Here is a 12,796-nt window from a genome sequence, read left to right as displayed (position 1 = left end):
GTGCAGTCATTGCAAAATTCTTTCATTTATACTTATATAGAGCCACTAGGTGTTTAATTATAACTTTAAAATTTTAATTATTAAAATTTTAAAATTTTGTATTTGATAACATTTTTTTATTTATTTTTACAATGAAAAAATATCAATAATGACTTTAAACATATACCCAAAATTCGTTTATTCATTTATTTCTATATTGTTAAAGTTTGACCAAAGGTCATGAGTATGTGATTTATGGTACTTCTAATTTCTTAATGATTATACATATTTTTTTTATAATTTTATCTATTTATCTATATGGTATTTAAGCATACTAATAAAGTATATGTGCATGAAATCATTATATATGATCCATTGCTATCATATGCAAAATAAAAAAAAAATAAAAAATAGAAACTTTTACGTAGTATCTATCTTAGTCACAAATTAAGTTTTAAAATTTTAATTTTCTACTCATTATAGGACTAAACAACTCTTATTATGAATCAGTATAATTAATATTTACTTTGATAATGGAAACAAGTCACAAAAATGATTAAATGAAGATGTCCAATAAAATTTTACTATTATTTTTTTATTAAATGTTTAATATTTTTTTACTAATCAATCTAAATTATTTTATTCTTCTGTATAAGAAAACATATGGGGATAATGTGACTATCAAAAAAGAAGAAAATACTATTATCCATGGACCAAAAGATACCTGGTCTTCAATGAAATAAATAGTACACATATTAGCTATCATGAATTCAAGAAATTAAATAATAGTGTTTCACATTTTGAAAAAAATTAGAGTAATGACAAATTATTTGATTCATCAAAATATCATAATACAATAAATTCTTGTAAACGAAGGTATATTCTGCGATGATGAGGGATCATACTTACTGCTAAAAGAATACCAAAAATTTTAGCATATGACAGAGTGATGAATCTATAAGGATTTCAGATAAGAAAAAAGAGAGAGAAAGGGAAATACGGATGAAGGCGGATGAGGAATTCAGGATCGGACCGATGGATTGTGTTCTAGACAGACGATGAGAAAAATTGAGTAGAGACAGTGAGAGAGAAGCAAAGAGGACTATGAATCAGACTTAACCTTCTCTGACTAGAACCCTTCGGAGTGTAGCAATGCTTCTTTCCACATGTTGTGCCATCAAAGCTACCGACAGTCGATGGACATGTTGATAAGCGTGACCCTATCCATTAAGTGGGTTTCTTTGAGAGACGAGTTTAACAGGGTTAGGCAACTCATTATCTTTTTTAGCTTACAAGAGGACACAAGCTTCTGAGTCCAATGCCTCCCTTGCTCAACCTTTCATTTTTAGTAACAAATGTAATAGACAAAGTTGATTAACTCCCTCTTCTTGAAACTCCCACACTTAAGCATTCTTCTTCCTACTACAAGGCTTCATTTCATGAATTATCCCCACCAGCTCAACAATATTCCTATACTCAATCCGTAGCTAATAGAGTAAATGTTCTTTGTGGTGTGAGACTTCTATTAATTCCTTTTGCAATTAAAGAAAGTGGTTAGATGAACCTCTTGATACTCTTTAACTTTAATATCATTTTATGTTACACTGGAGTTCTATTGAAACGGGGTCTTGATAGCTTATATGAACTCAAAACATACCCTGACATCTGCCAAGCTACTTTTGGGGTTTTCAATCGCTTATTCATAGCTATAATCCTATACATTGAACTATATGTCTATTGTGTTGAATTCATTACTCTCATAGATGATAACATGTCCAAATTATTTCTAAATGCCCAAATGAATTTCATGGGGATTCACTTGAATTCTCATTATTTCTTCATCGTATTGATGATCATCATTCTTCTCCCAATAATTTTTTTGAGAAATCTTAATTTGCTCTCATACCTTTCAGGGGTGGAGTAGTTGCATCCTTATTGGTGGTGCTTTGCTTACTATGGGTGGGGGTGGTAGACCAAGTTGGGTTTCATTTTGGTGGGACTACTTTGTATCTTGCAAATATTTCTGTATAACTTGGTACATATGATTTCTGTTATGCAGGGCATTCTGTTTTCTCAAATCTATACTCTCCCTGGAGAAACTATTAGACTTCTCAACAGTTCTACTGGTCAGCTTTTCAATTTGTTGTCTCCTTTATACTGAGGTAGCTATATGTGGCTTTATGATGTTTGGCTACTCAATACGAATCTATAGCAATACATTCAAAAGCACATTATGACCTTTTGTTTTATGATTCAATTCAGCAACATGTGCTTTTTAGTCATATTCAAAAATTCTTTACAATTTTTTTATATTTCTTATCTAAAACTTATTAATTTATTTTAATATTTTAATTATTATTAATTTTAATATTGTGGTACTTTTGATAATGTAGAAAAATTATAAAAGGATTATGATACTTGAAAAAGAACAAAATAAGAATTAGTGAATATCTTATGCATAATGTAATCATAATTACGATTAATAAAATATAATTTATTTGCCTCTATAGTGATTCAAAGTATAAGTATAAAATTAATGAGAATTGATGTTTTATTAAATTTTATTTATAATGTTTTCTAATAGTTTTACATTAATGTAACATATCAGCTAAATCAAATTCATTATCGATAAAAATTAAAGACTTTATGAACTTATGCAATATGTAAGAATTTAATAAAAATAATTAGTTTATATATTTATTATATTTATTTAATTTTAACTATATTTTATTATTATTATTATCTTATAATACCTCATTTAAAGAGTTTCTAAACAAATTTTTTGTGTGAAAAACCCAGAAAAAATTAAATATTTACATAATGTAAATGAAAAAATTAAGACAAAGGGGAGGCTACACAAGTAAAAGATGCTAATATATTATATTTTTCTATTAAATCTTATGATTAAAAATTTTGGCATGAAAAGTTAAAGTATGTTATTTAATTTTCTATAATAGTATAATTCTAACTTTCTCTTTATTTTTGTACTCAATAATTAAACATACGTAATTTAAGGATTTTTTATTTAGTTTTTAATAGAAAAAAAGATTAAAAAAAAAAATTATAAGAATAGTTTTGATATCGTACAGTTTTTACAAAATCCTTTTATCTATACTTTTATAGAATTGATAGGTGTTTAATTATGAGTTTAAAATTTTGATTATTAATATTTTAAAATTTATATTTAATAACGTTTTTTAATTTTACATTGAGAAAATATCGATAAAAACCTTTCAAACATATATCCAAAATTCGTTTCTTCACTTAATGCTAAAATTTGATAAAAGTCATTAGTATGTGATTTAAGGTACTCCTAATTTCTTAATAATTGTAATGTTTTTTTTATAATTTTATCTATTTATCTATATGGTATTTAACCATACGAATAAGGTATACATGCATGAAATCTTTGTATATATATTATGTATTTCGCAGTAAAAGTTTTAAAACAGGATTTGTGCAGTTATATATAAATTATTATGTTTGAATGGATTATATAAGTTCAAGAAACATATACAATTGTATAAAAATATATAAAAGAAAGAAAAAATCGATATTATATACTATCACCACTCAAAAATCTAGTATATATGTCTTAAAAGCGTAATTATAAATTTTGAGGCATAAAATTTTGTGGTTAAAATTCGTAGCTATAGATTTGTTATGAAAAAAACGTAGTTAGAAATTTGCAATAATAGATTTACAACAAAAAATTCACGATATAAATTTATTGTGGAAAAAATTCACAGTTAAAAATCTACAGCAATAGATTTGCTGTGGAAACATTCGCAGTTAAATATCCACAGTTATAGAGTGCACTATCCAAAACTTTATGATGTAATTTTCTATAATAGTATAACTCTAATTGTCACTTTCTCTACTTTTTATATTTAATAATTAAATATACATAATTTAAGGATTTTGTTCATTTATTTTTCAATAGAGAGAAAAGATTTAAAAAAAAAAAACTAATTATAAGAATAGTTTTGATATCATGTAGTTTATGCAAAATTCTTTCATCATACTCTTAACCACTTCACGTAGCCTGATAACTACTTCACATAACTATGAATATTTAACTGTCTGATTTCACACTGCAGGGACAGGGTACTCTACATTTGTAGATATTTGACTACGAATGTTTCCGCAATAAATCTATTACTATGGATTTCTAATTGTGAATTTTTTTAACAATAGATCTATAGTTGTGAAAGTTTCTGTAAATCTATTGTTGGCATGGATTTCTAGTTAACTGCGCTTTTTTTTCACAATAATTTTATAACTGTAATTTTAGCTGCCAAATTTTATGCCCAAAATTTATAATTGCGCTTTTGTAGTGGCCTATTTTTTACGCAGAAAACTCTATAACTAGATATTTTAATTGTGAAATTTTATACTCTAAAATTTCTAATTATGATTTTATAATAATAGAATTTTTTATGTAGTAAAATCTATAACTACGAATTTTAGATACGAAAATTTTTACCACAATTTGTAGCTGCACTTTTATAATAACGAATATTTTGTTACACAAAATCTATAAATGTGAATTTTAATTACAAATATTTTATTATGAAGACATAAATAAAAAAAAATTTAATGGTGACAATGTATAATATCAATTTTTTTGTATTTATATATTTTTATACAAATACCTATTTCTCGAACCTATATAATCCATTCAATATATAATGCATAATAATTTATATGTAAAAAATATATTAAATGCATAAATCTTGCTTTAAACCTTTTACAGCAGAATATATAATAGATTATATGACATTTAGCCTATAAAATCTATTCAATACACAATATATAATGTTAATTTATCTATATATTGGTTTCAATCACTTGACCATGCTATATTTGAGCTACTGAAAAATCATTCATCAATGCTGGGATTCGAATAGATGTTGATTTAGTGATAAAAATACATTAACATTCTCATTTCTTGTTAAGGCTCAATTTAAAACTTAGTATTCAGTCAAGGTCATACCTACTTGAATCAGCTTGAGACCTTGTCGTACAAATTTATCTTTAAAAAAAAAATCAACTTTTACTTATGTTTTTACCCTTGTCCGTACCCATGTATCCAAATCAGATCAATCTAGATTGGGATCAGTCAAGGCTGATACCAATCCGATCTGACTAATATTGACCGATCCATCATAGTTTTAAAACCATAAGTTTTAGGAAAAAAAAAAAAGAAGCTTGCACGCTTGTCTTTTTCATTCTCTAAAAACAAAAAAAAAAAACAAAAAACAAAAAAACAAATCCCTATAAAAAATATCCTCCCCAATTATGTAGCAAAATCCTTTTCATTCTCATCCTCTCAAATTTCTCTTAGGAGTCGTCTTTAAGAAAAAATCTTTGCCCAAGTTTTGAAAGTACTTCGAGCGGCTGAACTGTTATTCAACATCTATGAGGTCTCTCTCTCTCTCTCTCTCTCTCTCTCTCTCTCTATGGTAATCCTAATGAATCCCTCAATATTGTGAGTATTACGAAACCGATGTTCATAGTTTACTGTGTTCATCATAATATTGTTAGTATTATTTATTAATATTATGAAACCAAGATTCATTCTTTTACTATGTTAAACTCGGTTTAAAAACCAACATGATTGTTTTTCTAATATTGTTAGTATTACGAAACCAATAGTTTAAATTGATGTTCATCGTAATATTGGTAGTATTGCAAAATCGAAACTTCCAACCTTGTTGTAAAGTATAACCATTGGCTCTCTTCCTAGTAGAAGCAGTTTAAAATATCATAACATTAAATTTTTCTAATTTTAGTTTATACGTAGACAAAGACAAGCTTTAATTATAATTTTTTTGGGTAAGATTCAATTAGAATTCAATACCTAGGTTTTATGTAGTAGAAGTTGTAGAATATTGATCCATTTATGTTTTCCTAATTTATTTTTCAGATGGAAAAACTTTGTGAGCTATATTTTCTTAGTTATAAATTTTTCTTTCTTTCTACTTGGAAAATTATTGTTGTTGCCAACTCTGAGGAGCCTTATAATTGAAGGAAGAGCCTTCCAAGATTCAATTAGAATTCAATACCATATGTTTGCCCTTACCCTTGATTTATACACATTCAATCTGGCGGTTCTTCCTGACCTTATATATGTAGTTTTATGTTCTGTGTACTTCAGACTATTCAACATCATGTGGTAAGTTTCATTGACAATGAAGTTTCCGAGTCTATAATTGTTCCTAAAGTTTGAAATACTGATTTTGAGATATTTAGCATCTGTCCTCCAACACTTATACCTATCATATTTAGGAAACAGAACGGGAACCCATTACAATCTTTTAGCTGTGGAGTGTAATAAGGAATAGAAGAAGAACCCACTTGGCTACCGAAAGTAAGAAAACCACTGGAGCTGGTTATGAATGGAAGACGATAAGACAAATTCCACCCATACATTTGAGAAGTCTGTGATACCATGCATAGAGATCTGATTGTGGCCAAGGCCTAGTAACCATCTATAGAACCAAATATGCCTTGGTTTTTCTCACCACACCCGAATTCAAAATTGGAGAAGACATTGGAAGAAGATAGTGTTAGTGTATCAATTGCAAAGTTGCCTTGAGAGTAGGATTTGTCACCATAGGAGACCTAGTAGAGGCAATTGGTGGTGCAGAATGACTGTAAATAACCCAACCTTGAAGGTGTAGGCCTCTATCTTCTCTAAACAACAACTAGAAAAGAGACACATCGATAATAGTTGAAAGAAGGAAAAGGAATGAAGAGTAGTTAATGGCTATCAGCCACGTGTATTGGGTCCATGTTACTTTAGGAATTGATTTTTAGAAATTGCCTTGCATACTACTTGGAGAAGGAATTAATGAACTCTGAAACCCAATTGAAATTTAGAAAACATGAATTTCTATGGCCTCACTTTGTTTACATCTTAATCTTCAAGAGTCAAATTCACTTCCTCTCTTTGTCAATAACAATAACCCTAAATTGTCAACACTCATAAAGTTTACATTCTTATAGGATTGGAAAGAAGCCAAGAGACTGACCTCTAGGAACTAGGGATCACCACGAGCGAGCAAGAAAACAAGCAAACAATCACACAACACGAATGCTTACATCCATCAAAGAGAAACATAGATTTTTCACTAATATAGAAAAAAATTCTTTACATCACTTTCTAACTCACAAAATGACCTGTCCTTTGCTTCTTTTGTTTAAGATTTTTCATATAGCCAATATATAGGTTGTAATGCTCCAGTTCCATTAACCTTGCACAATATTGCCCTCTTTGACCCATGGGCATCAAGGCTTTGAAACGTGTTGTGCCATATTAAGGAGGCTAGAGGTTATCAATTAGTCCGGTAATCTCTCATAGGCAATGTGGGACTAAAGTTTGCACTCCCTCATCGATCTCCCAAACCCCATGGTACTTGTATTCTTGGGCATCACAATCTTTCCCCCCTTTGGGCATAGTATCCCTGTTGTGGCTCCACACACTGTCAGAGTCTGCTTTGATACCATTTGTAATGCCTCGGCCCCAACAATATTGTCTTCTTTGGTCGATGGAACTTAAGGCTTTAAAACGTGAATTAGCCCAGTAATCTCCCCTAGGCGATGTGGGAGTTTGCATGCCTTCATTGATTCCTCAAACTCTTTGGTACTTTTCATATTCTTTGTGGGAACAACTCACCAATCTCCTAGGCGGGTCTAGTACTTACTGTGATACCATTTGTAATGCCCATGCCCCATTAACTTTGTACAATATTATTCTCTTTAGCCCATGGTCCTCAAGGATGTAAAACGCGTTGTGCCATGTTAAGAAGGCTAGATGTTATCAACTAGCCCAGTAATCTCTCCTAGGCGATGTGGGATTAAAGTTTGCAAAACCTCACTGATCTCCTAAACCCCTTCGTACTTGCCGTATTCTTAGTGGGGACACCTTATCGATCTCCCAGGCGGGTTTGATACTTGTCGTATTCTTTTGCGTTATATAGGTAACCCAAAAATCTTAATCTCCATACAGTTACAATTTTACCCCAGTAATGAATAAAAAATTCAATCAAATTACAAATACAAGCTTAATAATAATTATGTGAATCATTACAAAATACAAGACATACCCAACCCTAACAATCTATATAAAAAAACATATTAATTTTTTTATAAACAAAATTGGAAAAGTGTGGGTACACTAGTAGGTTACCTAGGAATAAAGTACATTAGCGTTTATTGACCATTAGATTAGATAATTTACATCCAAACCATTTGTAACTGTTGTCTTGCATAACCTACCCACCACTAGCATTCTATAGTCCCTCTTCTTCTCCCTCTCTTCTCTCTCTCCATCTCTGGCACCACCCTCCCTTCTATAAATTTCGTCGATCCTTTACTGCCCCTCTCTTTGATCTCTCTCCCCTACAATCTCTCTTCCACCCACCTCTATATATCCCCATCTGCCATCTTTGCCCCTTCCATTTTGGATTCAAATGCAACAAATCCTAACGTGCATAAAAACAAGGTGCCGCTTCCAACCCACCCCCTTCTGTGTGTGTGTGTGTGTGTGTGTGTGTTTCAAGCAGTTGTAACACTCTCCCTTAGCCAATTTCAGAGAGAATATTAGGCTTTCAGCAAAGAGGGCAGCGTTAGACAAGTTTTCTGGGGTTGGGTGACACAAAGCATCTTAGAATTAATGCCATGCGATTTTTCAAGTTTTTGAGGTTTGAGTTCTTCCGGTTTCATGATTTCAAAGAAGGGACTACGCAAATGATTCAAAGGACAAAAAACATTAGGAGTGATTTTATCTTGCACTGTGGATTATTGTGTACTCATTAATTTTTTTATGCTATTTTTGGGGTCGAAACTTCACCCATTAAATTTAATTTGGTTTCCATTTTGAAAGCATTAATTGGAATACGGGTTTCAAATGGTTGGTTTGGTTCGGTTTCAGTCTAAGAATGAGAGAGACCAACATCAATCCGTTAAGGAATTTCGATTTTCGGTCAGTTTCGATTTCGATTCGGTACAATTTTGATTTATTTCAGTTTTTCAATATCAAGTTAATACCGATTTAGATCGGTTTATTTTCGAGCTTGAGCCATAATGAAATCTTACATTCATTGGAATGTCATAAAATCATGGGTTATCATGGTAAGGGAAAGATAACTAATATTGAAACCAATGGATAACTAATTGCGAAGAAGATGACTAATATTGGAATCACAAAATGAACCCTACTATCGAATCATTCATTTAACTATCCAACTAATTTTGTATAGTGAATAATGAAATCAATGAAAACATTATTAGAATTTACAAATCAATTTCCTTATTCATAACTTCATATTCATTGATTTGTAACAATTCCCTAACAACAAAAATATTCTCACTAATATTACAAAAAATGGATGATCAATTCACCTATTTATAACATCATAATCATTTTTTTTGTCGGTTTCATTTGGTTCGGTTCTGGTTTGGTTATCAATTGGTTCGGTTTTCAATTGATCCCATCATACCTTAGCCCAAAACCAATCTAATAAAGATTGATTTGATTAGGGCCGGGTTTTTTTTGGATTGATTTCGAACTATTTTATCGGTTTGGGTTAGGTTTTGACACCCCTAAATTGGAGTATTGGAGGGAAAAAACTTCAACGTTTTTGGAAGAGAGAGAGAGAGAGAGAGAGAGAGAGAGAGGCAACGGGGAAGCAAGGTGAAGGGGTTGGAAGGGAGAGGCTGAGAAGAGGAGAAGCTGAGAGAGAGGGAGAGAGGTCTTGTTCTGAGAGGTAAAGGGAGAGGGCAACAGCAGCACAAGACAGTTGTAGGGATGGAGAGAGAAAAAAGAGGAAGAGAAAAGATGTAAGAGCATTGGAGTGAAAGTTTAGATTTTTTTCTCCATCTAATGATTATTATTTAATAATATTTTCAAATCCTCCTATTAAAATCCCATTAATACATTAGATTCCAAAGTGACCGGCTATCATATCTTTTTTTTTTTTTTTTTTTATTATAAGAACCGGCTAACATACCTATCCCTCTATCACATAAGATTCCAAGAATGATCACATGAGGTATGTTGTTGTCCGGATGGAGAGCTTTCTATTCAACACCACAAAATTTATAACTGGATGATTGTTGGCCCTCTGAATACGGTGATGGTCAGGTTCTTTATTCGATGTGGGGCCAGTGGAGACCGACCAGTAGAACAAAAAGTAAAGGTCAAGAAATCAGTATTTGTTCAAACCGAAAATTCAAAAACTAGCAAAAGCACCGGCTACAAACCAAGTCCCTTCAGCTTGGATCATACTAAATTTGGCGGTTTTTCCTACTAAACACATTTCTCTTTTAGGGTCATTATCGATCTTCCATTTAATCCAGTAATCCTATAATTTCTTTGCAGACATTAATGAACACACACACAAAACACACAAACTTGGTAGGCTTTTACTAAATTTAGAAAAAACCCAAATTCACTACAGACCTCCATTGCCATCTCCTCTTTCACCTCCCCCCAATCACCGGATCCACAAGAAACCCAGACTCTGAAAATGGTTCCACAATGCTCACTGAGAGAAATCAGAGAAACCCATTACAGGGAAAGGTAGATTGATATAGACAAATTGAGGGTTCTCGAAAGGCTTACATTTTCCCATGTCTCGAACCCCAAATTACGAATTCCAGGAATGGTGGAACAAGGAGAAGGAGCGAAACCATGTCCTGTTATTGGATAAATCTGAGAACCCTAGTTGGTCTGCCGTCGACATTCATAGCCCAACAGCGGCTGTGGAGAAAGACCGCAGTAGAAGCGCTCGCCAGCTCTCTTGGGTCTGTCGTCTCAAATTCCAACAAGCCACAAATTGCCTTTCTTGGCTCACCAATGGATTCCTTTCTCTCGTCCGCACCGTTAATCGTAGAATCGTTTCAAATTATAATTCATCTTCGCGTAATGGGTCTCGGTTTTATCGAGTTATTAAGGTCTTCATGATTCTCGTTTTTCTGTTGCTTGTCGTTGAGATTTTGGCTTACTTCAAAGGATGGCATTTCAGTCCTCCTTCAATGGCTTCCGATGAGGTTCTGGGCTTGGTGGAACTTGTGTATGCGTCTTGGTTATCTATTAGGGCGAATTATCTGGCGCCACCATTGAAGGCTTTGTCCAATGTTTGCATTGTTCTATTCTTGGTCCAGTCTGTGGATCGAATCGTTTTAGTGTTTGGGTGTTTCTGGATCAAATTACGCAGGTTGAAGCCTATTCCATCGATGGAATTCTCTGGTGATATCGAAAACGCAAACTCCGAGGATTATCCAATGGTGCTCATACAGATACCCATGTGCAACGAGAGGGAGGTAAGAACATGTAGGTCTGTGCTTCCCTGCTGCTCTGTTTCTGTTCGATTAATTTTTTACATTTTGTCTTCCCCTCCCTTGTGATGACTATGAATTTTAATAAATTATTCACACTAGTTGAATTCTTTTCTCGTTTCTGCATTAATTAATGGTGGAAGAACGAGCCAAGTTAGGATCTTGAGTAGCATAGAATATTCTGGTAAACATGTCACGTATTTGGCTCCATGAAAATAATTATTTACTTGAACAGGAAGTTTCCATAAACGTTTTCTATTAAGAATCTTCTATTTTGTCTCTTTCATACTTTCTTTCCTTTTTTTGGTGGGGTGCTAAGATCTTGCACACTTTAACAATACATAAAGGAGATCATTTCCTATCTTTGAAGCTGTCTTGGGGTATTATGGATTTGAACAGCTATTCGTCTTCTCTTGGATCAATTTAGTATCTCTCTAGATAAGTACAACCCCTTGTGGAAAGTTAATCATCTTATGGTGATTAAGATTCAGATGATAATCCACTTGTTGTTTATCTCACATAGAGTATTATCTTACCCTATCTTTATGTGGGTGGTATGAGTGTCCGATGGTGTACCTTGTTTGCCTCCTCTCCCATCCTCTCTGAAAGGGTTGGGGGGGGGGGTATTAGTCAAATCCCTTGTCATATCTTTGTTTTTTGAAAATTATTAGCTGATTGGTCTTTTGAGACAGACGGGAAGTGCTAAAGACAGCAGGAAGATAGCATTAACCAAGCAACGACTGAGCCAGATGATCGTAGACCACCCTCTGTTTGCTTGAGTGCCTAGCGGCTTGCTTTTTGGCCTCATCTTGCTGCTGATCGTAGACCACCCTTATTAAAGGCGAGGCGCTCAAGTGCTTGTTTTAAGGCCAAGCTAGTCGCCCTTAAAACAAGCACTTGGGCAGAGTAAAGCTGATCGTAGAGCACCATTGCGCTAACGCGCGTGCTGTAGTTTTTCAGCTTTCCAATATTACTCATTGGAAAGCATGATGTTATCCTCAGGAACCATGTCTAAATGGTTTCATTGACAAATTCAAATTAAGTATATCAAATGTTTTCTTTGATAGTTAAGATGAAACTTTCCCAGTGTTTTATTTATTTTTGCATTTTTTATTTTTTATTTTTGTTGGAGGTTGGGGGTGGGGGGAAAGAACAAGCAAAGACATAAAAACGGTGTGAAGGCCCTTTCCTAGAGAGACAGTAGAATAGAAGAATAAACAAAAGGAACTCACTGCAACCAGAAATAGATATATGCAAACTAAAGGTCCTCGAGAGGCAAAAGCAATATGTGATACTAGCTTGTATCTCAACCCATAATCCTATACCAACCAGCTCAAATAAACCTTATTGTCCTCATAAGACCAATTAAAGAAGACATCATGTCCTTTAACATCCACTGAAATATAATATCCCAACCCACAACCCTATACACCACCCCCTCTCTCCTCCCCCCCAACCCCCACCCCAAAAA

The 12,796-nt window shown here is 32.8% G+C and overlaps 1 protein-coding gene across 1 annotated transcript in view; it reads left to right on the top strand.

Annotated features, from left to right (window-relative positions):
- The first annotated feature begins 10,265 nt into the window (after positions 1-10,265).
- The window catches only part of LOC122058040 (probable xyloglucan glycosyltransferase 6), a 26,965-nt gene continuing 24,434 nt past the window's right edge, over positions 10,266-12,796 (top strand). Inside the window, exon 1 of the mRNA XM_042620437.1 lies at positions 10,266-11,310. Within this exon, the coding sequence (XP_042476371.1) occupies positions 10,618-11,310 (693 nt within the window). The 5' untranslated portion in view covers positions 10,266-10,617. The remainder of the gene's footprint in view (positions 11,311-12,796) is intronic.

The sequence above is a fragment of the Macadamia integrifolia genome, chromosome 12 (assembly GCF_013358625.1).
Source record: "Macadamia integrifolia cultivar HAES 741 chromosome 12, SCU_Mint_v3, whole genome shotgun sequence".
Lineage (NCBI taxonomy): Eukaryota > Viridiplantae > Streptophyta > Magnoliopsida > Proteales > Proteaceae > Macadamia > Macadamia integrifolia.
The sequence above is the reverse complement of the archived record's forward strand: the minus strand, read 5'-3'. Positions and strand labels throughout refer to the sequence as shown.